General features: G+C 41.5%; 1 protein-coding gene across 1 annotated transcript in view; it reads left to right on the top strand.

Moving 5' to 3' along the window:
- The window catches only part of tet2 (tet methylcytosine dioxygenase 2), a 25363-nt gene extending 2585 nt beyond the window's left edge, over window positions 1-22778 (top strand). Inside the window, exons 2-10 of the mRNA XM_066679376.1 lie at window positions 4103-6685; window positions 7243-7333; window positions 9510-9603; window positions 12159-12367; window positions 13715-13865; window positions 13978-14067; window positions 14212-14349; window positions 14825-15164; window positions 16970-22778. Of these exons, the coding sequence (XP_066535473.1) occupies window positions 4147-6685; window positions 7243-7333; window positions 9510-9603; window positions 12159-12367; window positions 13715-13865; window positions 13978-14067; window positions 14212-14349; window positions 14825-15164; window positions 16970-18282 (4965 nt within the window). The 5' untranslated portion in view covers window positions 4103-4146 and the 3' untranslated portion in view covers window positions 18283-22778. The remainder of the gene's footprint in view (window positions 1-4102; window positions 6686-7242; window positions 7334-9509; window positions 9604-12158; window positions 12368-13714; window positions 13866-13977; window positions 14068-14211; window positions 14350-14824; window positions 15165-16969) is intronic.
- Window positions 22779-27443: the final 4665 nt, after the last annotated feature.

Raw genomic sequence — 27443 nt, 5'->3', positions numbered from 1 at the left:
TGGTTGGTTGAAGACCAGGCGTGCTGCAGCATTCTGGGTCATCTGTAGCGGTCTCACAGCACAGGCCGGAAGACCTGTCAGGAGGGCGTTGCAATAGTCTAGACGGGAGATTACTAACATCTGAACGAGGAGCTGTATTGTATGTTGAGTTAGGTATGGCCTAATCTTCCTTATGTTGAATAGGGAGAAGCGGCACGATGGAGCTACAGCGGTAACGTGATCTGCGAAGGTCAGCTGGTCATCAACCTTGACACCTAGGTTTCTTACAGCCTTGGTGGGAGCCACTGATAGTGACTCTAGCTTGATGCTGATGTTGTGGAGAATAGCTTGCTTGGCTGGGAGGACCAGTAGTTCAGTTTTGGATAAATTCAATTGCAGGTGATGTTCCTTCATCAATGTGGATATGTCAGAGAGACAGTCAGAGATTCGAGTTGCCACTGAAGTGTCTCCTGGAGGAAAGGATAAATAGAGCTGTGTGTCATCTGCATAGCAGTGATAGGAGAAGCTGTGCGAATGTATGATTGGGCCTAGAGAGGTGGTGTACAAGGCAAAGAGGAGGGGTCCCAGCATCGAGCCTTGGGGCACACCTGTGGTGAGGTGGTGTCGCGTTGATGTTTGTCCAAGCCATGACACACTGAAGGATCGTCCAGTGAGATAAGACTCAAACCAGGAGAGTGCATTGTTCTTGAAGCCCATGTCAGTGAGTTTGTTTAGTAAGATGTGGTGGTTGACCATATCAAATGCTGCTGATAGGTCGAGCAGATGCGCTGATGACACGCATATTGATTTGGTTATTAACAGGATTCAGACAGTTCTCAGACAGACAGGGTTCAGACAGTGAGGGATCAGAGAGACAAATTTCAGACAGACAGGTCTCAGACAAACAGGGTTCCGAAAAACAGGGTTCAGACAGTGAGATCTCAGACAGACAGGTCTCAGACAGACAGGGTTCAGACAGTCAGGGTTCAGAGAGACAGGTTTCAGACATACAGGTCTCAGATAGACAGGGTTCAGACTGACAGGGCTCAGAGAGGCAGGTTTCAGACAGACAGGGTTCAGACAGGGAGTTCAGACCGACAGGGTTCAGATAGACAGGGCTCAGACAGACAGAGCTCTGACAAACAGGGTTCAGAAAGACAGGGCTCAGACAGTGAGATCTCAGACAGACGGGTCTCAGACAGACAGGATTCAGACAGTCAGGGTTCAGAAAGACATGGTTCAGACAGACAGGGTTCAGACAGACAGGGTTCAGACAGACAGGGTTCAGACAGACAGGGCTCAGACAGACAGGGTTCAGACAGTCAGATTTCAAAGAAAAAGGGTTCAGACATATAGGCTTAGACAGTGAGGGCTCAGACAGACAGTGTTCAGACAGACAGGGTTCAGACAGACAGGGTTAAGACAGTGAGGGCTGGTACACACAGGGTTTAGACAGACAGGACTCAGACAGGCAGGGCTCAGACAGACAGGGTTTAGACAGTGAGGATTCAGACAGACAGGGTTCAGACAGACAGAGCTCAGACAGACAGAGCTCAGACAGACAGGGTTTAGACAGTGAGGGTTCAGACAGACAGGGCTCAGACAGACAGGGTTTAGACAGTGAGGGTTCAGACAGACAGGGTTCAGACAGACAGGGCTCAGACAGACAGAGCTCAGACAGACAGGGTTCAGACAGACAGGGCTCAGACAGACAGAGCTCAGACAGGCAGGGCTCAGACAGACAGGGTTCAGACAGACAGGGTTCAGACAGACAGGGTTTAGACAGACAGAGCTCACACAGGCAGGGCTCAGACAGACAGGGTTCAGACAGACAGGGTTTAGACAGTGAGGGTTCAGACAGACAGGGCTCAGGCAGTCTGGGATCAGACAGACATGTTTCAGACAGACAGGTCTCAGACAAACAGGGTTCAGAAAGACAGGGCTCAGACAGAGAGGGTTCAGACAGACAGCGCTCAGACAATGAGATCTCAGACAGACGGGTCTCAGACAGACAGGGTTCAGACTGACAGAGTTCAGACAGTCAGGTTTCAGACAGACAGGGTTCAGGCAGCGAGGGTTCAGACAGACAGGGTTCAGAAAGACGGGGTTCAGACAGACAGGGTTCAGACAGTTAGGTTTCAAAGAGAAAAGGTTCAGACAGACAGGGTTCAGAAAGACAGGGTTCAGACAGGCAGGGCTCAGACAGACAGGGTTCAGAAAGACAGGGTTTAGATAGTGAGGGCTCGGACAGACAGGGCTTGGACAGATGCCTCCTGCTTCCTCTTCCTGATCCTCACTGAGGTCCTCAGGATTAGCATTCCAATTAGATGATAATTGGCACTGGAATAATTCAGATAAATGTAGCGTTAGGCAGCTTTTGTTTTGTGTATTTGCATTTGCTATGGCTAATAGCTAAATTAAGGGGGGGGGGTTGTCTTTCCTGAACCCAATGTTTCTGTCCTGTACTAGTGCATGCTAATGCTTATGCTAAAACTCTTAACAGCTGATACATAATCTGATCCATAGATGAGCTACAGAGCCCCATCAGCATGATTTTTAATTATACGGAGCTAACAGCCCTAGTGCTATAGTGTTAGGTTCTTTTTTTTTGAGATGTGTATGATTTCATTAACACTGCAGCTGTAGCTTATGCTAGCAGTTAGCACTGATTTATAAATTTCAGCTGAACCGCAGGGTCAGTGCCATAACTGGTGTGAAGTTTAGATTACATAGTGGTTCTTGTGAGAGAGACACCCCACTTCCCCCAAAGCAGACAGGTCGAGCGCTGTGATTGTACAGACTCAGACAGATCCAGTACTAAAACAGTACTAGCCTAAAACAGTGCTTAAAAGCAGGAAAAACAGTTTTCCTTTGAGTGCAGAAGGGAGAAATCTTGTCCACCTCAGGGTTTATGACAGAGAAAGCATTAACAGGTAAAATCCCATGTAAAACCCTCCACTGGAGGTCTGCAGCTCATTTGGTTAACAGTGGTTTGTACAGTGCTCTCCACTCTGGCTTCACAATTTCACTGAGAGACAGAGCCTCCCTCCATGGCAAGTCCACCCATGCAGGACATCCCCTTGCACTCCAGCAGAGGCCCCTCGCTATCCTGCAGATCAGGAGCCAGGATGAGGGCAGGTAAGGGGTCGTAGTCTGCAGGGCTAGTCACCCCTGCACTATAGTCGCTCAGCATCTTGAGTTCCTCAGGAGTCAGCAATGTCCTCCAATGATGAAGAAGCTGAGACACAAAGTGCAGGGACCAATACCCTAACCGTGCAGCCAGGCTCTCTGCACAGGAAAGGTCAGGTCCTGCAATGTCCACCAGGTGGTGCAGTGTAGTGAACCCAGTAGAATCCAGGACTCTGATCAGTCGACATACCTCCCACGTCCAGCCGAGTGCCTGGAAGCAGAGGTTCCTCCAGCAGCGTTGTACTCTCCTTTAAGGCTGAAAAAACTACAGATCTTAAAAAGCCCATGATAAAATGCAGGTAAACCTGCAGTGTCCAGTGATTGTGAGTTCATTCAAAACAGGGTTCTGTCCAGTCCCATACCCCCCAGGGTGGAAGACAGCCACTCTGCTGGCTGAAAAAAAAGAAAGAGAGAGAGTTCATTTAGAGAGAGATTTAAACCCAACAGCGTTATGACCCAGTTTCAGCAAATGTGGAGGAACTACATTACACACACACAAACACACACACACACACACACACACACAGAGGCCAAGACAGGCATGACAGAGGTGTATTAATGCTAACACACATAATGTTCATAGATCTAAAACACGTTAACAACAGTCTGAGCTGTGAGGGGTGGAGTCATGAGGGGTGGAACCATAAGCTGAGCAGCGAGGAGTGGAGCCTATGGTGCTAACCAAAGCCGCACTTAAACTCAGAGCTGTCTTACAAGGTCTGTGTGGTGTTTACCACATTTGTGAGAGGATGCTGTGTTTATGTAACAGTGTCTGAAACTGCAAGTCTATTCTCTGATTAAGTTTTCACTCTGAAAATATGTGACCCAGGGTTTTCACATTCAGAGACTCAGTTTACCTAAGGTCTCTGAGGGTGGGAGTCATTTTTAAGAACAGCCTGAGGCAAACTTTTACCTTTTGTTTCCTGTTTTACAGGACGCAGAGTGAACAGCCTCGTGAATGGACTCAGAGCAGGCCCGATGGAAACAGAAAAGGCCCGGAATGACAAGGAAGAAAGCCTGGAAGCTCTGAAACAGCTCAGAAGTGCTCTTCAGGCATCTGGCAAGCTGCAGAATGGAGGCCAGTCACCTGGAGCATCACCTCAGGAGGTCAATGGGGATGAAACTTGGAGCCATTTCAAATCCATGAAGCGACACAGGGATCAGAATGACGGCTCGAGCACGGGCATTACAGCAGGTTTCCATGACCAGGGATCTTATGGAATGAATGGAGAGATGAAACATGCGCCTTTGCTTGGCCTTCACCAACCCAAAAAACTCCGAATTAACTCTGAGACCAACAAAGATGAGGAGCTGAGTCTGTGGGAGGTCAAAGAGCAGAATTCAGAAAAGAAAAACTGTAATGATTTCAACAATGAAATATTCTCACTGTCTGGGAACACGCAAGTCCCAACACCCAAAGGTGCTACTGGGATACCTCCCTCAGTGGAGGGTCCAGCTGGTGACCTCCTTGAGAAGACTTTATCTCATTATTATCCAGAACATGTATCCATTGCTCCGCAGACAAACGAGGTGCATGAGCCGAGTATCTCATTATCTTCACCCACGCTTACCTCAGGTTTTCCCATTTCAGCCTCAGAGTCGCTCACCAAGCTGCCACCGCAGGTGCCCAGCAGTAACTGCTACAGATCTGTGGTGGTGAACAGGTGCTCAAGCAGCTTTGGAAAAGATCAACAGCAGCCAACGCCTTACAATCATGGTGATGCAGTAGCTCCAGGAATGCCCTCTGAAGATGAGATGAGCAAGAGATGTTGTACAGTTCCCCAAGTGAACCTCACTGACAATGGCACACAAAGCTTCGGCTCTGAGCCAGAGGGTTTAAACAAAACCAGCCAGGATTTCCAGCAGAGTAAAGAAGCCGGCAAATTCTGCCCTTTCAGCAGCCAATCTGTCAACCAAGCCCTGGGCCAGCAGCACTTAGAATATGAAACGCAGCAGCAGAAATCAAGCTCAGCTGACGGAATCCAACAGGCCCCCAGAGGTTCAATTGTTCCCCCTCTTCTCCCTCACACAGGAAACAGTAAGGCTGACCCACGGGCAAGTCAGGATAACCAGCAAATGTCCGACAAAACAATTCCAGGGCAAGAGATGGGATGGATTAATCTGAACTCTGCTCTAGGTCCTCAGCAATCTTCCAGCCAGACCCAGATGTGGAAGGATTTCTCTCCAGAGGAGTGTAAAACCACACAAAGTGAGGATCATACCGAACAAAACCTCTCTCATGACTTTCAGACACAAGGTTTAAGTCAGCCCAACTTCCATCAGCCTCCACAGCACGACTGCCAGATGCAAAGCAGATGCTGCAAACAACCTCAGCACATTGCTGCCCCCGAGTGGCAGGCTGATACCTCTGGTAGCTCCAGTTCTCCTGGTATTCAAGCACAGCCTAATATGAATCTTAACAAGTTTCAACAACAGCAAAACTTTTACCCACAGATGCGAGAGCAACTATGCAAAAATGATCAAGACTTGGAACAAATATTATCCCCAGATTTTTTGATTCAGCAAACACACCAGCAATTTGACACGCACCAACAGCAAGCTGACAACATGCAGCATCAAGATACACCATCACAAGATCCTTCTCAGGGCCAGGGGGGGTCTCAAATCAAAAACAGACAGGACTACATTAACTCCTCTTATAGATCACAAAGACCCCCTGGGCCTGATCCCAGTCAAACCATGAGGGCTAACTTTTCATTTCCAAACTCTTCCCGACCAAACTCCCAATATTTACCCAATGACATGTCATCTGGGTTTGGCTTTAGTGATGCACCAGAGATGCAGAAGCAGTATATGCCCAGCCATTCAGAATATCAGCACATGTCACATTCACAACCTCAACCTCAAGCTCAAACTCAGACTCCAGGCGATGTTCATGATCCACAGATCTTTCCTAAAACAGAGTCCTACAAGTCCTGTGCCCAGTTTCAGAGACAACCTCTTAGAAGCCCAGAATTTCAGAAACATGCCACTTTGAGGATGCATCTCCTGCACAAGCAAGAGAAGACTCACTGTCCTCAGAGTCCCAACCACATTAGGCCTGATTTCCAGGCAATGAAGCCAGGAAACAGCCCAAGCATTGAAGGTCCAGGCCCAAAGCAAAATCCTCATATCCATCAGCATGACATGGTAACATCAGTAAAGCAGGAACAACCTTCACCTTTTGAGGAAAACCAGCAAAAAAGCATATTGGCTACGATGGAGCAGCAGTTGCAGCAGTATCAACTATCTCCTTTTTTTGAGAAAAAGCCTCTAGCCCTTAACTCACCCACTAAGACTAAGGTGGAGATGTCTGGAAGGGTCACTGTGGTCTCAACCAATCTTGACCCTAGTACAGAAGAACAGAGAATGTTCTCAGATTCCACGCCAAAAAAGATGGAGCCAGGGTTACACAGCTTTCTGGACTCTCCCATGAAACTCCTGGATACTCCTATCAAAAACCTGTTGGACACACCCCTCAAGACTCAGTACGACATCGCTCCATGTCACTGTGTCGGTGAGGCACCAGTTCATGTTCATTTGTTGATCAGAAGCAGCATTAACACAGTACTTTTACAAACATGATGGGTTCTGATTTCTACACTGTGTGGAGCTCTTTTGTTGGTTTTGTAAATCTCAATAAGACAGCCCACTCTAATGAAGTGTTTCATTGATTTAATTTAACTAAATTCATTTTGGGGAAATAAATATAAACTTAAAATTTACTACAACAGAAAAAGAAAAGTTTTACACTTAGACTTACATTTTCCATTCTTTTATTTATTCATTGTCTGTAACCGCTTATTCAGTTGAGGGTCATGGTGGGTTCGGATCTTACCTGGAATCACTGGGCGCAAGGCATCATCACACCCTGGAGGGTGCAACTTACATTTTTTATTATGTTATTTATTTATTTATTTATTTTAATCCCCAAACCCTGGCAGTTTCACCTGAGCATTTGTCCAAAACAGTCTGACCAGTAAAAACCCTGTAATGTCTTAAAAAGAATGAATCTGTTTCTTTTCCTGCTACAGAGTCTGGACTATTCCTCACTGTCCTCCACTTTCTCCACAGAGCAAATCAGCGAGAAGGATGAAGGCCCATACTACACTCATCTAGGAGCAGCTCCAAACTTGAAAGGTGTCCGGGAAATTATGGAGAAGAGGTAAAACATCCCATAATTCCTCTCTGGCTTTCATATATCTACATTACACCGCCATATGTTTAACCTCTTATCTCGCTCATTTGCTCAGTTGTTGTTTCATCTGTCAGTATATCTCAAGTATTACAGATCCAAAGTCGACGGTCAAAGTACCAACTTAAAGTCTGCTTTTCATCGGTTTAGCCATTTTATATATAATCACACTCAATAAATAAGTATTTTTGGTTGAAATATATCATGCCAGGAAATTGTTATGAAAAAATATTAGTGACAATACAGATATTCAGATTTTTTACAGCCCCATATTTGAGTCAGTGTGTACATACCATACACCAATTGAATGGGGAAACTCTCAGGATCACAAGGAAATAAGGTATTATAGTCTAAATCATACGAGGATGGAGTCAGGAATCAAAGATGAAAGAAAAAGATATTCCATCTACAGGTTTCTTCCTCACCAATGACAAAACCACTGTGTCTCGGAGCCTGAAGAGTCCACACACAAAGTTAGCACAGCAACACGTACCTTTGGCTGTCCCCTCCAAAACGAGACCAAATTTGAATCTCTCCGTCAAACCATTCGTGAGTAATCCTCATATTTGTGTCAAGAGTACTGGCTGAAAAAAAACCCAACAAATAGTACACATTTTCAAATAATAGTTAAAATATGATCCCCGTGGAGCTCTGCCATACTGCCATACGTAAATTAGGCTCTCCACTTTCCAACGGCATATCAATCAAATCTGTAGACCACTCAGGGGCAGAGTTATGGCGATGTGCACCAAGGAGTTGGGACAAACATGCAGCAGAGCGCATATGTTTTCAGCGCCTAACAGTCCCAGACACCACGAGAGAGACTCAAACGGTTCTGTTTGACAGCCACAAGCTCCACAAACAATAATCAAGTCAATAAAAAGGTTTTGAAAGCTTAGATTTCTTTTATTAGCTGTCTTTCCTCCAATGAGGGCATTTAAATGCAGGAGGGGGTGTGGGGGAGGTTGCCTTACCCTACAGCCAATCAGAGTGCAGCTCTTGCCTTTTAAAACATCAGGCATGTAAAGGAACACTGTACTCGGTGAGAAACAAGTTTAAACACCAGAAATAAAAGTACATCAGAAGAAAACATACCATAAATAATGGCATTTCCTGTTTTGGTGAGGGGTAACTGGCCACTTGGAGAGATACAGGAAACAGTTTCTAAAGGAAAGTAAAGAAAAACACAGTAAGATATTGGCATTAGGGGTAGACAAGGTATATATATACTGTATTTCTGCAGTAAAAGTAATCATTTTCCTTATGGAGAGCTTGGGGTCTAAAGAGATACTTGGAGAGGCCACCTGTTCACTGTCTGCTCCAGCATGAATAACTTACAATCAGTAATGAGTGAATGAATTACAATGAGATATCAACTCCAAATTTTATGTGGTGAACATAGACCCCTGGAGAAACAAGTTTAAAAAGAAAAACGTCCTGGGACTCATTAACTCTTTAGTTTATAGTCACTAACATTTTATAAAAAAAGAAATAATAAGAAAATGCCTATTTTTATTGTGGTTTTCATCAGCTTTTGACCACTTCATATATATTTTAGGACCTCTAAATGGTTCCTCTTACGAATTTGAAGGGTTTTCTGTAAAATTAAATCATGATAATGCCTCTAGTTTATTCACTTGACAGTGAGGAGATATGCTTTTGGAATTTTTACATTACTTCTGGATGAAAAACTGCACTTTGGGTCTTCTAATATATATCATATGGAGCTCAACTCTCCACAGAACACAGTTCTACCTCCTCAGCCCATTGCAGAGCATCTGGTGAACTCTGCTTTTAGCATATTGACTTTAGATACTTCGAAAACTTATTTTATGCTTTAGTTGAGATAATACAAGCTAAGCATCTATATCTACAGCAGGAACAGCTGAAAGCAGCTGGGATTCCTGGTTAAAGAGGGGGGCCCATGGACAACAATGAGGAGACAATTATAATGTTCAGTTATGACTCATTTTAATTTTTAATTTTCATTTAAATTATGTCCTGCCTGCGCCCAGTGATTCTGGGTAGGCTCTGGACTCACTGCGACTCTGAACTGGATAGGGATTATGTCAATGAATGAAAATTGAAACTGATAGTTGAGTTCCCAAGAGTCAGAATTTGAATTTGGGTTTTTTATATGATGCAGGTCTGGCTTCAGTGGACGTTCCATCAGGATTGAGAAGGTGGTTTACACGGGGAAAGAGGGAAAGAGCACCCAAGGCTGCCCTATCGCCAAATGGGTAAGTCATTGTTACAGTTTTTTTTTACAATTGCTAACATCACTTCGTCCAATCTGTAGTTACATCTTCAAAACTCTAAGCACAATTAGCACAACTTCCATCAGTTGTGAACTACACCAGTAACACAAATCATGTTATTTTATAAAAATATACAGTAAATTATGTTTTTAAAATGCCTGTTTCTAAAATGCTTACATTTTCTGCACATACTAGCTTTCGCAAAACCAAAACTATGTATCTTTCTTGACTCATTTAAAAATGCTTGCACACACAAAATGCTGGTTGTTGTATTGTGTTGTTGTAGGAGGATGTGCTGTTGTTGTGTTGTTAATGTTGTTGTGTTGTGTTGTTGTAGTAGTATGTGTCATTGTTGTGTTGTTTATATTGTTATATTGTGTTGTAGGAGTATGTGTTGTTGTTGTTGTGTTGTTAATTTTGTTGTTGTTGTGTTGGTTTAGGATAATGTGTTTTGTTGTTGTGTTGTTAATGTTGTTGTGTTGTGTTGTTGTAGGAGAATGTGTTGTTGTTGTTGTTATGTTGTTGTAGGTGTATGTGTCGTTGTTGTGTTGTTAATGTTGTTGTGTTGTGTTGTAGTAGTATGTGTCGTTGTTGTGTTGTTAATGTTGTTGTGTTGTTGTAGTAGTATGTGTCATTGTTGTGTTGTTAATGTTGTTTTGTTGTGTTGTTGTAGGAGAATGTGTTGTTGTTTTTGTTGTTGTGTTGTTAATGTTGTTGTAGGTGTATGTGTCGTTGTTGTGTTGTTAATGTTGTTGTGTTGTGTTGTTGTAGTAGTATGTGTCATTGTTGTGTTGTTAATGTTGTTGTGTTGTGTTGTTGTAGGAGAATGTGTTGTTGTTGTTGTTGTTGTTGTGTTGTTAATGTTGTTGTAGGTGTATATGTCGTTGTTGTGTTGTTAATGTTGTTGTGTTGTGTTGTTGTAGTAGTATGTGTCATTGTTGTGTTGTTAATGTTGTTTTGTTGTGTTGGTTTAGGAGAAAGTGTTGTTGTTGTTGTGTTATTAATGTTGTTGTATTGTGTTGTTGTAGTAGTATGTGTCATTGTTGTGTTGTTGTATTGTGTTTTTGTAGTAGTATGTGTCGTTGTTGTGTTGTTGTTAATATTGTTGTGTTGTGTTGTTTTAGGAGAATGTGTTGTTGTGTTGTTGTAGGAGAGCTTGAAAAAGGACTGTACATTAAATACACTTAAATTTTTAATTAAAACACTTAAATTAATTAATACACTTTTGAGTCTCAGAGACAGGGAGAACACACCACACTCCTCACAGACAGTCACCCGGAGGAAACCCACACAGACACAGGGAGAACACACCACACTGCTCACAGACAGTCACCCGGAGGAAACCCACGCAGACACAGGGAGAACACACCACACTGCTCACAGACAGTCACCCGGAGGAAACCCACGCAGACACAGGGAGAACACACCACACTCCTCACAGACAGTCACCCGGAGGAAACCCACGCAGACAAAGGGAGAACACACCACACTCCTCACAGACAGTCACCCAGAGGAAACCCACGCAGACACAAGGAGAACACACCACATTCCTCACAGACAGTCGCCCAGAGGAAACCCACGCAGACACAGGGAGAACACACCACACTGCTCACAGACAGTCACCCGGAGGAAACCCACGCAGACACAGAGAGAGCACACCACACTGCTCACAGACAGTCACCCGGAGGAAACCCACGCAGACACAGGGAGAACACACCACACTCCTCACAGACAGTCACCCGGAGGAAACCCACGCAGACACAGGGAGAACACACCACACTCCTCACAGACAGTCACCCGGAGGAAACCCACGCAACACACAACCTCCAGGACCCTGGAGCTGTGACAGAGACACTACCTGCTGCTCCACTTTGATGCCCCTGTACAGTACCTTTATTACTAAAATAAATAGTTTTACTGCACCAAATCTGTCATGAACCCTTTGTTATCTACCATACAGTAAATATTAGTCTTTCACTTGTAGATAGGAGCAACAATGTAGTGGTTTCCAGCAAAAAGACATTGAATGTCATCTATTGTTTGCAGGTATAAGAGTTTTGAGAGTTGCTTTGCTATGATTGGCTATATTTTTGATAGAAAACATGTGCCAGTGTATTGAAAGCACGACTAAAACTAGAGGCAGGTTTGCTGTGTTTTGATAGAGTTAGTGAATTAGTGAATGTAGAGAAAGTTTCTTTTAGAATATTGAAACATAGAGTTGTTATTTAATGAACAAAATGTGCATTGGAGCAGAAATTTAACTATTGGGTGCCTTGTATGAAGTAGTTGTGTTGCTGTGTTAAGAGTTTGAAAAAGTCTCTCTTTCAGGTAGTGGTAAACACATGTCAGCAATTGTAAAAAACTGTAATAATACAATGCTAATTATTACTGGTATTATAATTAATTATTATTATTATTATTATTAATTTTAAGCCATATTTTAATTGATGGCACATGTAAATATAACTGTAAAAAAAATGTTACAATGTATTCTTATCAGTATTTGTGTGTGTGTGTGTGTGTGTGTGTGTGTGTAGGTTATCCGGAGGTCTGATGTGGAAGAAAAGCTGCTGGTTCTGGTTCGAGAGAGACCCGGCCACTCCTGTGATACGGCATGTATTGTGGTGGTAATTCTGATCTGGGAAGGCATCCCCATCAGTCTCGCAGATCGTCTGTACTCCGAGCTCAGCAACACCCTCACCAAACACGGAGCCCTGACCAACCGCCGTTGTGCCCTCAACGAAGAGTAAGAACAAAAAATACCACCCTAAATATACCCTCACCAAAAACAAAGTGGGGTGATGGAGTGAGGATGGTTGAAAATGGGGTGCCCATGATTCTGATTGTGCCAGTGCAGTGTACTGATTGGTTAGAGTGGGTGGAAGTGGGTGCTATAGTTGGAGGATGTGCTGTTGATATTATGTTGTTAATTTGTTGTTTTGTTGTTGGAGAATGTGTTGTTGTTGTGTTGTTAATATTGTTGTTTTGTGTTGTTGTAGGAGGATGTGTTGTTGTTGTGTTTTTAATGTTGTTGAGGTGTGTTGTTTTAAGAGAATGTGTTTTTTGTTGTGTTGTTAATGTTGTTGTGATATGTTTTTTGTAGGAGAATATGTTGTTGCGTTGTTAATGTTGTTGTGTTGTGTTGTTGTAGGAGAATGTGTTGTTGTTGTGTTGTTAATATTGTTGTGATGTGTTGTGTTGTTAATGTTGTTGTGTTTTGTTGTTGTAGGAAAATGTTTTTTTTGTGTTGTTTATATTGTTGTGATGGATTGTGTTGTTGTAGGAGAATGTGTTGTTAATATTGTTGTGATGTTGTTGTTGTGTTGTTAAAGTTTTTGTGTTGTGTTGTTGTAGGAGAATGTGTTGTTGTTGTATTGTTAATGTTGTTGTGTTTTGTTGTAGGAAAATGTTTTTTTTTGTGTTGTTAATATTTTTGTGATGGGTTGTGTTGTTTTAGTAGAATGTGTTGTTAATATTGTTGTGATGTGTTGTGTTGTTGTAGGGCAATGTGGTGTTGTTCTTGTGTTGTTAATGTTGTTGTGTTGTGTTGTTGTAGGATAATGTGTTGTTGTTGTGTTGTTAATATTGTTGTGATGTGTTGTATTGTTGTAGGAGAATGTGTTGTTGTTGTGTTGTTAGTGTTGTTGTGTTTTGTTGTTGTATGAAAATGTTTTTTTTGTGTTGTTAATGTTGTGATGGGTTGTTGTAGGATAATGTGTTGTTGTTGTGTTGTTAATATTGTTGTGATGTGTTGTGTTGTTGTAGGAGTATGTGCTGTTGTTGTGTTGTTAATGTTGTTGTGTTGTGTTGTTGTAGGAGTATGTGTTGTTGTGTTGTAGGAGAATGTGTTGTTGTTGTGTTGTGTTGTGTTGTTGTAGGAGTATGTGCTGTTGTTGTGTTGTAGGAGAATGTGTTGTTGTTGTGTTTTTAATGTTGTTGTATTGTGTTGATTTAGGAGAATGTGTTGTTGTTGTGTTAGTTTAGGTGTATGAATTGTGTTGTTCCAAGAGTATGTGCTGTTGGGGTGTTAATGTTGTTGTGTTGCTGTAGGAGAATGTGTTGTTGTTGTGTTGTTAATGTTGTATTGTTATAGGAGGACATGTGCGTGTCAGGGTTTAGACCCTGATGCCTGCGGAGCCTCATTTTCCTTCGGCTGCTCCTGGAGTATGTACTACAACGGCTGCAAATTTGCCAGGAGTAAAATCCCCAGGAAGTTCAAACTACTTGGAGATGACCCCAAAGAGGTGAAACAAACAAACACACACACACACACACACACACACACACACACACACACACACACACACATATAATATTAGTGAAGATTTTAACAGGATGCTTTTGGTTATTTTTCAGGAGGAGAAACTGGAGCGGAATCTTCAGGGTCTGGCCACTTTAATGGCCCCAGTTTACAAGAAACTGGCTCCAGATGCTTATGGAAACCAGGTAAACATCTGGACTGACCTGAAGAACTCCAGAGTCTGGGCTTTGGTTGTGTTTGTGTTGGGGTTGTGGTTAAGGTTGGGGTGTGTATGTGTTTTGTGGATGAATGCTAAGCTTGTTTTTGCATTTTAAACTGATGTGCTACAGGTGGAGCATGAGCCCCGAGCTACGGACTGTCGCCTGGGTCTGAAAGACGGTCGTCCTTTCTCTGGGGTCACTGCGTGTGTGGACTTCTGTGCCCATGCCCACAGAGACCTCCACAACATGCCTGGGGGTAGCACTGTGGTATGCACCATTCACAAAATATACTACTGACACACTTCAAACACAGACACACTCCTGGATGCTAACACACACTCAGCAGTCTTTCATGGAGTTTAATAGAACCGAACAAAAAAACATGTAATAAAATTTACACATGAAATTTTCAAAACCTTTTCAGATTTTACAGTTGAAATTTATTGTTTGTCAGAGTCACTGATTAAACACACTGTGCCCTAAACCTGAGGGAAACATCTTGGAGACATCTGTTATTTAAAAAAAAAAAAACCCTACAGTTGACCAAATTCTTGCAAAGACCAAACATCCAGGATCCAGATCTTGTCTGTCACCTAATGTTCCCGTGTTCCAGGAACTGGGTTTGCATGTGTTGAAAATAAATATAAATGTTGGACTTTTTTTAACAGCCTAGTCACAGCTCCTCTTGAGTGCTGAAAGGTGTGAACTGACCTCAGATCTCCCCCCTATCCTTCTCTTGCAGGTGTGTACTTTGACCCGAGAGGATAACCGAGAGATTGGGAAGATTCCAGAGGATGAGCAGCTTCATGTCCTTCCACTGTACAAAGCCTCATCCACAGATGAATTTGGGGATGCAGAGGCTCAACTAGAGAAGACCCGCACTGGGGCCATTCAGGTGCTTAGCGTTTTTCGCCGTCAGGTTCGTATGCTTGCAGAACCAGCCAAGTCTTGTCGCCAAAAGAAACTGGAAGCCAAGAAAGCTGCAGCTAATAAGTCAACTCTCAACAGCAAGGACAGCATCCAGCAAGTCAAACACCAAAAACAGAGTTCTTATGACCAGGCACAGAACACACCTGTAGCAGGTAAATACTTCAACAAAATATATAAAAAGCATGTTTTTTTTGTTTTATTTTAGCTTCAAATTCTGACACACATGTTCTCTAATACTTAGGCATCTGACTGCCCTAATTACTATATCGGTCTACAAGCTTTGTGATTCATATTCACAGACACTGACACTCCCATGTTCCAGAAGGAGAACTCCAAGTTGTCTATTTGTAATTGTTTCAGGAGAGACATGATCACTGAGACAGTAAGAATACAGAAATAGACTGAAACTCTTTTGGGGTGGAGAGAACTAAGGCTGTGTTCATATTATCAGGCTGAAGTGACTTAAATCTATTTTTCTTTTGCCTTAATGTGACTCAGATCTGATTTTTGTCAGGGATGTGTGGACTTGGCACACTGAATGTCATCAAAGTGGGTTTGAGTGACTTTTGTATGTGCTCCTAGATTGGATGCATATCTGATTTGTGGACATGCAACATGAATGTGAATGATCAGATTGGATTCTTGAGCCTCCAACTCAGTCAGCACCAGCAGTGTGGCAAACATCTCACACACTCCCAGCTGGCAGGTGTACAGTTAGAATTTATCCCAGAAAATTGGGTTATGTCAATGCAGCTTCAGCTCACAAAGAAAAAAAACTTCCACTGTTGTGTGTGTGCATGTTCACCACCAGCAGAGTATTCAGACTTCTTTGGACGTAGAGCTTCATGTTATCAATGACTGTGAAACATGGAGAGGAGTGATTGGGAGGAACGACCTGCCTGATCTGAACCAGAGCAGTGTAATGATATTGTACCTCTGTGCTAGTCGGGTTTGCCTGTAACAAACACTGTGTGTTTAAACACAAGCTGCTCATTACCGTACTTGATACCACAGAACCTTGAGCCAAAGTTCAGTGATCAAACTTGTGGTCAAGTGTTCTGACACTGTTTGTTTTGGACACTCAGGTAAAGAAAGGAGCTGAGTTGTCAAATGATCACCATCTGGTTGTGAGTTGGATCAGATGGCAGGGAAAGCTGCAAGACAGAACTGGTAGGCCCAAATGTTAAGTGAGTGTTTGCTGGGAAAGTCTGGGAAAGGACTCTGTCCAGAGGGAATAGAACTTTTAACTCCAAAAGAATTTGTCACACAATCCAGACAAGGTAGAGGACAAAGAGTATGAATGGACCCATTTCAAGTTCTCTATTGTGAAAATCTTGTTGGTGTCTGTTACATGACCAACACAAGAATACAGTGGTAAGAGAAGCTGTCAAATGGAAGGGGATTGCATTCTGAGCATGATTAGCTCAAGGAACTCCTGATTCAGCAGATGTGTCCTGGCAAGACATAAAGTCTTTTGATAATCAAACCTCGGGCTCAATAGAAACAATGCAGATTTTGCCCTGGCCGTGGAATTGTGAACCAAATCTTCATTCTCTCACAGACATTTGAGGGAGCATGAGAGTTTGCTTCTCCATGCTCTTAGAGTTGGAATTGTGTCTGCGTCCTTGACAGCAAGTCAGACTTGTTCAGTGAGTGGGCTGTACTTTTTCTACACTCCTATTCTTGATGTACATGTAAAGCATAGTCTGGGGCAGGTTGGTTTAAGAGCTGTCATTTCTGCTATTTGTGGATATTGTGGAGACATGCAGGCTTTTTTGCTCCATTACAACACTGAAATGCATTAAGTGGAAAAACATGTTGGTATTAAATATGAGAAGGTATTAATTTAGGGTTAGAAAACATAAACTGTAAATCTGGAATAAGGCTAATATTTAGAATGGACAATTTAATGAAGTTACAGCTAACATTTTTATAACATATTTCCCCTTACTTTCAGATCCAAGTAATAGGAGTGGACATATTCTAGCCCCAAATCAGCCTCAACAACTTCATCATATCCCCAGTTCCCCATCTTCTGCCAATTACTCAAGATTCCCTAATGCTCCTGGATCTTACCCAAGCACTTCTAAAACAGCCAATACTTTCCCTGAGTCTACTGGCTCAGCGAGCGCTTACCACTCCTACATGAATGGATCAAATCCACCAAGTCCTTACCCTGGATCACTGACAACCAATAACCTGTATCCTGGTTACCAGTGTAACAGAGGAATGCCCATGGATAACTACCACCCTTATTACTTCAATCCGAAGCACCTGGACATGTACAGACAGCAAAAACCACCTCATTACCCAGATCAACAGTTTGGGTCACATCACCGTTATGGTGTTGAGTTTCCACCACATTATGGTGAGCCAGATTTACCGGTCAATGGTTACAACTCCAATATGAGATCTGGTATGCATCATATTGGACACTATCACGGCTATGGTCCTAACAGCGGACCTGATGCCCAGTATCTGGATGGTGTTTCCAGACCTCCTTCAGTCCTCCCAAACCTGAAATCCACAGATGCAAATAAGTGCAACCAATTTGGAAGATACCCTAATCCCTACTTGGTCCAGCACCCTCAGATATTCCCAGCAAATCTGGATCCTTTAGGTTTTCAAGGCAAACAAGATATGAGCTTGTACAGAGCAAATGGGATCCCTCAGGTGCTTCCCCATTTAAGGAGTGATTGTGTGAATCCTCAACCACCAGGTGTGGGTTTAACCAATGGAAACCCCCCAGCATCTGTAATCAAGCAGGAAGCAGGTATTCTGTCAAAAGAGGAGGATGTGTGGTCAGACAACGAGCACAACTTCCTTGATCCAGAGATTGGAGGAGTAGCTGTGGCACCTAGCCATGGCTCAATTCTCATCGAATGTGCCAAACGAGAGCTCCATGCCACAACTCCACTCAAGAAGCCTGATCGCAACCACCCAACTCGGATATCCCTGGTCTTTTACCAGCACAAAAACATGAATGAGGCTAAGCATGGACTTGCACTGTGGGAGGCTAAAATGGCAGAAAAAGCTCGAGAAAAAGAAGAAGATGCAGAAAAGCATGGAAGTGAAGGGATGCCCAGCAAAAGCAGCAGCAAAAAAGCAAAGAAGGAACCTCAGGAACCTTCAGAGACGTCAGAGCCACCATATAAGCGTTTTGTCCAGAAGCTTGGTGAGAAATCGATGTCTTGTACTACAAACACTTATGTCAGCTCAGCTCCCTATGCCTTCACCAAGGTCACTGGGCCTTACAACTGCTTCTTGTAGGGTTCTAGATTCATGTGCAAAATTATGGTCAAATTTGCACATTTGCGTGTTGATTGTCTTTATGAATAATTAGCTGACAGGGAAAATACAAAAGTGCTGTATAAATGAACTGAGGGCACACTTCACTTTTGACTGCACAGCTTCAATTTGCCATGGCATAATCTTGCCATTTTTGTAATATTTTTCCTGTTGGGACAAAATCTCCAAATAAGTAACTTTATAAAATTAAAAGCTTCTTAACTGGTAATGTAGATCATTGTGCCAAAATTGAAACCATTTTTCCCAACAGTGACAAACATTGTTACTTTATTTAGTAAATTGGAAAAGTAATGAGCAGGGGTCAGGAACCTTATTTTAATTTATAAAACATTTACAATGTACGCAATTTGACCTGCAATGATCCACTGTATTTTATGATTGTTCAAGTCATCCTCACTTAGAGAGACAAAAAAGAGCCAAGTGACATGGTGCTACAGTATAGATTTGCTGACCTCAGTGCCACTTGATCAGCTTCTGTATCTGCAAGGTAATCAAAACAAGATTCAGTTAAAAATTGAAAATTGTCAGAATGGGACAACAGATCAACATAAGATCAATAAGAGGTCGCAAATCATGTTTATCAGCTCTTGTAAGATGAACAAGCTTTACTTATCCTTTAAAGGTGTTTATTTATTCTTTAAGGTTTTTCCTTCAGGAAAACAACACTGTTCCTCTCTGGTGCTTTAAACTCTGATTTGGAATCATTGTCATTTGAGAGTAAAACTTTAAGAATTTATTCTTAAAACCTTGGCATAAAAGTGACTGGCTGATTATGTTCATGGTGCTACATCCAGGGTCTAGGGTCTAAGCTTCTTTTTTTTGTTCAATGCCTTCACAGGAACATTTCTATAGTATGTTACCTCTGAAATAGCAAATAATTATTTTTTGCAACTTATTTGATTTATAGCAGTTAATAAACTTAAGAAAGAGCATTTACAGTGTTTTTAGAAGCACTTTGTAATACAGAGGATGAATTTTCTCACCCTCTTCATAGCTGTTATTTTCCAATCCCTTAGTAAAAGGCTGTTTTTAATGTTTTTTTTTTGTTATTTTTTTAGGAATGAAAGATGATTGTCACATTTTTTTAAATAGATGCATATTTCCAGGGTGCTTTAGTTTTACTTATTTTTTAAATGTGCTATATCTTTACTTTTCATTGAGCCATTCTCAAGGTGCATTTTTTAAAATTAAATCAAACCTTTTGTGCTGGGTCACTGTACACTGTGCTTTCAAAGTGACATAACTTTGGTTCTGTGCACAAGTTTAGCTGTCTTCTCTGGATTTTTTAATAAAAAAAAATTGGTCAGTTAAATAAGTAGCAAAACATGCCATATTGTTTTCACTGGCACCTTTTTTAAAATCCCTCTATATTAAAAATTAAATTATGAAAAAAAAATATCAACGAAAATGTAACTGCATTTCTAGAATTTGATCCTGCTGAGGTTTGGCCAACTTTTGCACAGAGCGTGGGAATTAAAGTTTAGGACATAAACATCATAAACTAGAAGTTAACAGCTTAGCACTGGCTATTGATGGGTTTCCTGGTTTCTGAGGCAGCTCACAGTTTGGGTCATTTTTAATTTTGTAAACTCTAGACAATGACGCAGTGATGTTTGTACAGTAAATTAATTCTTCTCTTCTAAAATTGCTTTAGACTGTAAAGCAGAGTAATATTGCTTTGAGCAGTGGGGGTGGGGGTGGTTTGAAGTTTGATTTTGTTTCAGATAATGGTGCTACTCAACCTGTTATTAAGTATTGTGAGAATTTCTTTGGGGATGTTGTTGAAAGGCTTTTGAATGATGTACAGAACCTACTCGTCATATACCTCAGATCATTTTTGGCAATAGGATTAAACCAAGGTGTCTGTTCCTTTGTTTATTACATTTAATTTTCAATTTTCTGTGTTTAAACACGTTTGGTTCTGGGTTTTTTTTTTGGAAATAACCTCACTATTTCAATTATAAATCAATGTTTGATGCATTTGTCAATTGTTATAATCCATGTAAATGTGTCTGGGCTATATATATTTATTGTTTATTTTAACACAACTCAAAGATTGACTGGAGCTTTTAAAATTTTGAAATAGTAAAAATCGTATATAAATATTTTATGCATTTTAATACATTTAGTGAAAATCCTTAATTTAAAATAATAATGTTTTTAAAACCTCTCTGGTCATGCTTTTACTGCTTCTTTTTAATTCACGTACACAAAAGCAGTGAGGGTCTCCTGCTGGAGGAACTATAAACTGCTACATATCCATATACTTTACACACTTAATAACAGTTTAAAAAGTGTGCTACATTATTACAATCATTCTGACATGAGGGAATATATTTCAGAGAGAAACACAATGAATTGAAGTACTGAATTTATTATTTTATTCTCACTTAAAGACACAAACCCACAGTTTATTTTGAAGCTGAATTCATTTCAAACTTTCCTCACACTTGATTGACTTAAAAGTGTTACTTGAAATCCTAGCTCCGGTGTGCTGTTGAAAATCAGGGATATTTCAATATTTGTGCTCATTTCTCTGCATTTAACCTGATCAGGGATCGATTTTCATTTCTCAAGACCCTCTCTCTATTTACCTGTAAATATTACAAAAACACAAACTAACTTTGTAAAAAAAAAAAAAGAAAAGAAAAAGAAAAAAAAAAAAGAAAAGAGAATGACCTGCAGTTTTGTACACATGTTTTAGTAGACAGTTGTAAAGGTTTTTAGAAGTAAATCTGGCATATGTTGATTTTAAAATGCACTGAGTTGACTTAAAGGGAAGGAATGACGTGTAAAAACACAGCTAGGCTTTGGACTGGAATAACTCCAGTGAGGGCAATTAAAATATGATATGCATGTAGAACTTAGTTTTTAACCACTAAATGTAAATATCAGAATTTAATTTGCCACACACATAGCCCTGCCATGCTTCCCTCACTTTTCAGTTCCTTTAAATGTGATGTTTTACAAAACGAGTGCAAACTCCCCCATGGTTGTTTTTCTAAAGCACTTCATGTAATTTTCCTCAAAACAAGCAATGAATTAAGAATGCGCACATTTACATTGAATGATTACTGTAACTTTGTTCAGAAAAAAAACACAATGTTGTAAATACCAAGTCTACATTACTGTGGTTTTTCTCTCCAGATGTCACTATGTTGTTTGTGTGAAGGTCAATATTTCCACAAGCTTAGTTTTGTTTTACCTTTTGAAGAACATCAGGTAGAAACTGAAAATACTGATATAATTCATTTTATTTTTCCCATTGTTAAACATGATTTTAGAATAAAAATCTTTCAGTAGTGGTTCTCATTAATTATGCTGAGATGCTGGAGAAGCAGGGTTTGGAAAAGAAAAGATGAGACACAGCTTATGGTGGCCCAGAGGGACTAAACACAGCATTGAGGAAGGGAGCTGAAGATATGAACACAACAACAAACAAAAACAACACAGAGAATGAGAGAACAAACAAAACAGTGAAAACATGATGATGCTGGCAGAGAACACATCAGAGCTGAGTTCACAGCCATAGCAATTTGCATAATTATAAAAGTGTATAGGCTCATCACAAACACATCACACCTAATTATTGTTTAACATTTTAAAATAATGAATTTTGGAAAATCCTCTCAGAAAAGTGTTGTGTTCGTTAGAAAATATAATAGTTTATTCCCTCTGAACCTCTGTACTGGTTTTAAATAAAAACATAGCCATACTTGAAGATGTCTGGGGTGGAGTTTTGGGTGGAGTCAACTTTACTTGAATGATACCAGCGAGCAGAACATTAGCAGGGCATTTTTCCAAGTTCCAAGAAGGATTTATTTTCACATTACTGGAGTGTCCAGAAAAACATTTGCAAATTTAGAGGAACAATTCTTGGATTAATGCAACATGAATACACATTTTATGTCAATTAGTAAATGTCCTATAATTTTACAGGAATGTTTTCCAAAATGCAGACATAGAAAACCTTAATAAACTTAAGTAACATTTTTAAAAACCTAAAGAAAATATTCTGTCAATGTTACAACAATGTTGAATGAAGGTTTAAAATATTACATGATGTTAATAACAGTTCCTGAGGTGTTTTTAAGCACTAGATATTTAAAATTATGGAATAGTGTTCTGGGCACATGGCGTGTTTTGGGAACACTGAGGGAATGTTCTGCTGACCATTCTTTGTTCACTGGGATATGGCTCTAATGCTAAGCTAGGGGTTTAACTTCCCCTTTCACAGTGAGACACTAAGAGTTAAAACATCCACTTTTTGTCCTGTATTGTTTTTCTGACTGTACTATGTTTTCTGTTTTGTTTTCATGGCTTCCTGCGTTTCCTTGGTAGTCATATTAAGAAATTTCAGCGTTGTGGACAGATATGTATACTGTAATTATTGTAATGTACTGAATGCAGTTTATCTGAAAGGTGGTTATTATATCATTCCTGAAATTGCTGAGATGTGGGCGTTTTTAATAAAATTTATATTTATTTCAAATATAAAGTGTTGCTTTGAGTCATTTGACCATTTCTTAGTGTTTATGCTTCCACAACCATCTGTGTATTTTCTCCAATAATCTAAAGTAAAGCAATTAAATAGTTTAAAATCTGAAAAAGGCACATTTAAAATTAGTCAGTTCTAGTAATTCCAGCTGAGGACAAAACATACTTTTCAAAGTTAGCCAAAAACTGTGAGAATAAAACACAATATAAATAAATAATACCTTGAATAACTGTGATCAGCTTAGCTAGGCTAAAGCAAATTAAAAATCAATATGAACACACAATATGAACTCAGAATAATTGACACGAGACAGTCCATCTATGATATTAACCAAGAACTACATTAAGAACACTTTACTTACACTCGCTGTCCGTTATATTAGTTGCTCTTACCATGTAGGAGCACTGCCATGTCTGATCCACTCATACCAGAGCAACACATTAATTGTGCTTGTGCAATGCATGCGACCTACATTACTGGTCTGTTTGGTCCCTGGTTGGATTTTCACTACCACATCCTCACCCCAAGAAATGTATCTGGAATCAAAACAATGGCATTTGGAAAAAATGGCAGCAATATCATTAAGCATTGTTTACTCATGGTGTATTGGCGTGTTGTTGTTGTTGTTTGAGACTGAACACAGCTCAGTCTCAAACATTCTATCAGTTCAGACAGATCAGTAGAGTTTGTTCCTTCCTTGTGGCAGCATACAGCTCTTGCTGGATTCTTTTGTCGGCCACCAATCCACACACACACACACACACACACACAGGAGACAGGTCGCCGCGGCACCTATAGAGGGGTAGAAGGTCTGAGGCATACAGCTGTGGCTGCAATGGGGGAAGAAGTGGGAAGATGAAGGGAGGGGTGGGATGATGCGTAGAGTAGACCTACGAAAAGTAGACCACGTCGAGTAGTCAGAGCGCTGGACAGGAGACAGGCCTGCCACAGCACCTATAGAGGGGTGCAAGCTAGAAGGTCTGAGGCATGCAGCTGCGGGGGGAAGAGGTGGGATGATGAAGGGAGGGGAGGGATGAAAAGAGGAGGGGTGGGATGATGCGTAGAGACAGATGTAGAGAAAGAAAAAGGGGAGGGGTGGGATGATAAAGGGAGGGGTGGGATGATGTGTAGAGACAGATGTAGAGGAAGAAAAAGGGGAGGGGTGGGATGATAAAGGGAGGGGTTGGATGATGAGTAGAGACAGATGTAGAGGAAGAAAAAGGGCAGGGGTGGGATGATAAAGGGAGGGGTGGGATGATGTATAGAGACAGATGTAGAGGAAGAAAAAGGGGGAGGGGTGGGATGATAAATGGAGGGGTGGGATGATGCGTAGAGAGGATAAGAGAGAACGAAACGAACTCGGAGGGCCGTGTCTAAATGGGTGCAGTTTTTATTGATTTATAAATAAACTTTATTTATTTACTTACTTATTTACAAAAATTGGTCACATAAAAGTACAGTTTGATGTATATCGTGTACAAATACACACACAAAAGTGGACCTCTGTGGGGGGAATTATAATGAACCAGAGAAATGTGTATATTTCACTTTCCTGCACTTATTCTGCGCAGCTTTGACGCGCGCAAGGTCAGTGGAGCCGTTTGGTAATTTTCAAGGGCGTTCTCTCTGCTGTCGTCCATGTGAGCTGCAGGGCAATGGAGAGAGTTTAAACTACTGAAGAGTTGCAGAATGAGTGCAGAGGAAAACAGAGGAGCTCCTCTCAGCAACGGGTGAGCAGAGTATTTCCGTGCCACCTTAAGTTGGTTAATTATTCCACCTTAAAGGGTGCAGTCATACCACTGTGTTGCCTTCAAATCTCTGTAAAGTGGTTGCACTCTGACGCCTGGTGCTTTCTGAAGTTAGAGTGTGTTTATACTTTTCTACTTCTTTTTTTCTAATTTTGTGTTTATATTGAGTTTATACTTAATAGAAAAAAACCTAAAAAACAACAACAACAACAAAAAACCTTGTGTGAATATGCACTTTGTTCCCACCTCTATATTCACACCTCACCCTCTGTTGGAATGCCCCGCCCACCAGGCTGATGGATTGATGGATTGGTTCGTTAGGTGTGTGATGTATGAAACCGTGACTGTCTAGTCCCTGTTTCTTAGACTATTTGGAGATCTCTCTCTCTCTCTCTCTCTCTCTCTCTCTCTCTCTCTCTCTCAGTGTCCAGGCAAAGAAGAGAGAGGGTTATCTGGAGTGGCCGGAGTATTTCATGGCGGTGGCATTTCTGTCGGCTCAGAGGAGTAAAGACCCCAGCTCCAAGGTACAAGGGTTATCATTTAACTCATTAAAGCCCAGACTCTGTTCACTATAAAGCTAAAATATGAGAAATATAAAACAGATCAAAGAAACAACACAGAACACATTTATTTTTGTCGTGTTCTGTCTATTTTGGGGGGTTAAAATCCCAATGAGACAAACACATCACAAATTGTATTTCAAAGTTTTTGTCCCTGAAATGAGGTCAGAGAGGGTCATATGTAACACAAGACGGGTCACTACAGCATTTGAACATCCAGGACATTCAGTAAATGTCTATTAGGGCTAAAGCTGTGTACGGAACTTTCCAGACCTTAGAAAGTGTTTGCGGCTCATGTGGCACCACAGGCTCTAACACCAGGGTTCAATCAGAGCATCAGACACAGGACCCATTCCCCTGGACTCCTTTCTTTCTACTTTCCATCCTTTTGATCCATAAAAACACAGGGTATGGTTTAGCTGGACACCTTCATTTTTTCCCTTATTCTTTCCTTTCCTCCATCTTTCTCCTTCTTTACTTTGTTCCATACTTTGTTCGCTACTTCCCTCCTCCTTCCTATTTCCTGACTTCCTTCCTGCTTTCCTTTCGTACGACTTTTCCCCCTTGCTTCCGTTTCTTTCCTTCGTTCTTTCTTTCTTTAATCCCTTACTATGTCTTCAACATCTGTTACGTTACATTAGTTCTGTGACTAAAATATCGACCCCTTTTCTGAGAGACTGAAGTGTGCACAGTGATGTCAGTGATGTGTGTGAGGGACCTGGCTGTTTTTAAGGTGGACTGATGTAGACTGTGCTGTGCAGGTGGGGGCTTGTATAGTGAATCAGGAGAATAAGATCATGGGGATCGGGTATAACGGCATGCCCAACGGCTGTGACGACGACCTGCTGCCCTGGTCTCGCTCGGCTGAGGACAAACTGGACACTAAATACCCGTACGGTGAGTTGTAGTTTGGATTGTTGTTCTGCTCCAATTTTGACTGGATGAGGATGGATTTTTTTTGAGTCTTGCTTCCTCTCAAGGTTTCTGTAAAGAAACAATCAGACACAGTTTTTAAACCCCTCAGTGTCTGGACTGAGAACAGTCCACCGACCAAAAACATCCAGCCGACAGCGTCCTGTGTCACTGATGAAGGACTAGAGGATGACCCACACACACTGTGCAGCGACAGATGAGCTTCTGTCTCTGACTTTACATCTACAAGGTGGACCAACGAGGGAGGAGTGTCTCACAGAGTGGACAGAGAGTGGACACAGGGTTTAAAAACTCCAGCAGCACTGCTGTGTCTGATCCACTCTACGCCAGCACAACACACACTAACACACCACCACCACGTCAGTGTCACTGCAGCGCTGAAAATGACCCACCACCACATCACACCTGCTCTGTGGGGGTCCTGAGCCCTGAAGAACAGGGAGAAAGGGGCTAACAAAGTATGCAGAGCAACAGAATGAATTGTAATAATTTTTAACTATGAACTGGAGCTAATGAAATTGGTAATACACATACCTCTGTCTCTCTATTCTCCGCCTGTTGCAGAATAAACTGGTAGAAGTGTGTTGTTTTGAGGTGTGTTTGTCCCTATATTCACTATGTAGTGCACTATTATAGGGAACTGAATTCAGGACGGTAGTGAATGATTACAGACAATACCTCATGTGCGTTATTACCAAACAACGCAGTGAATTATGGGTAATCTGATATCTTTTAGTGTACATGGGTTGTACACTACACTTTGCAGTGCATTGTGGGATTGTTTGAGTGCACTGAAAATTGTCCACTATGTTTTCGCACACAACTACAACCCAAAACAGTGCACTGTACAGTTTCGGACACAGCAAGTTTGTTGTAAAGTAATGTTCAGACACTAGAGGGCGCCACAAATCAATAAAGCAAATGTAGGCGCTTTATCTGCTTTTTAGCATTTTTACACCCCCATCTCCCCCTCGTAATTCACACACACACACACACACACACACACACACACACACACACAAACACACACACACACACACACACTTCAGAATCTTCACTGGCTTCCTGTTTCACACCGGATTCAGTTCAAAATTCTTCTATCAATACACTCACAAAGCCCTCCACAGCCAGGCCCCTTCCTCTCTCACTGACGTGCTTCACCATCACAGAATCTTCGCTCCTCTGATGCCAAACTCCTGTCAGTAACTCCTAGGACTAAGCTCTGCACCTGGGGGGGACAGAGCTACACTGCACAGACCTGGCCGTCTTTAAATCTCTCCTCAAAACTCACCTTTTCAGATCTGCTTTTAATATATGAGCTAATGTTGTTCACTTTTAAAGCTTAGCTTTGTCAGTTTGTCGATTTATTGTTAGATTTTGAGT

This window comes from Hoplias malabaricus, chromosome 8 (assembly GCF_029633855.1).
Source record: "Hoplias malabaricus isolate fHopMal1 chromosome 8, fHopMal1.hap1, whole genome shotgun sequence".
Taxonomy (NCBI): domain Eukaryota; kingdom Metazoa; phylum Chordata; class Actinopteri; order Characiformes; family Erythrinidae; genus Hoplias; species Hoplias malabaricus.
Note: the sequence above shows the minus strand (reverse complement) of the source record. Positions and strands in the feature narration are given on the sequence as shown.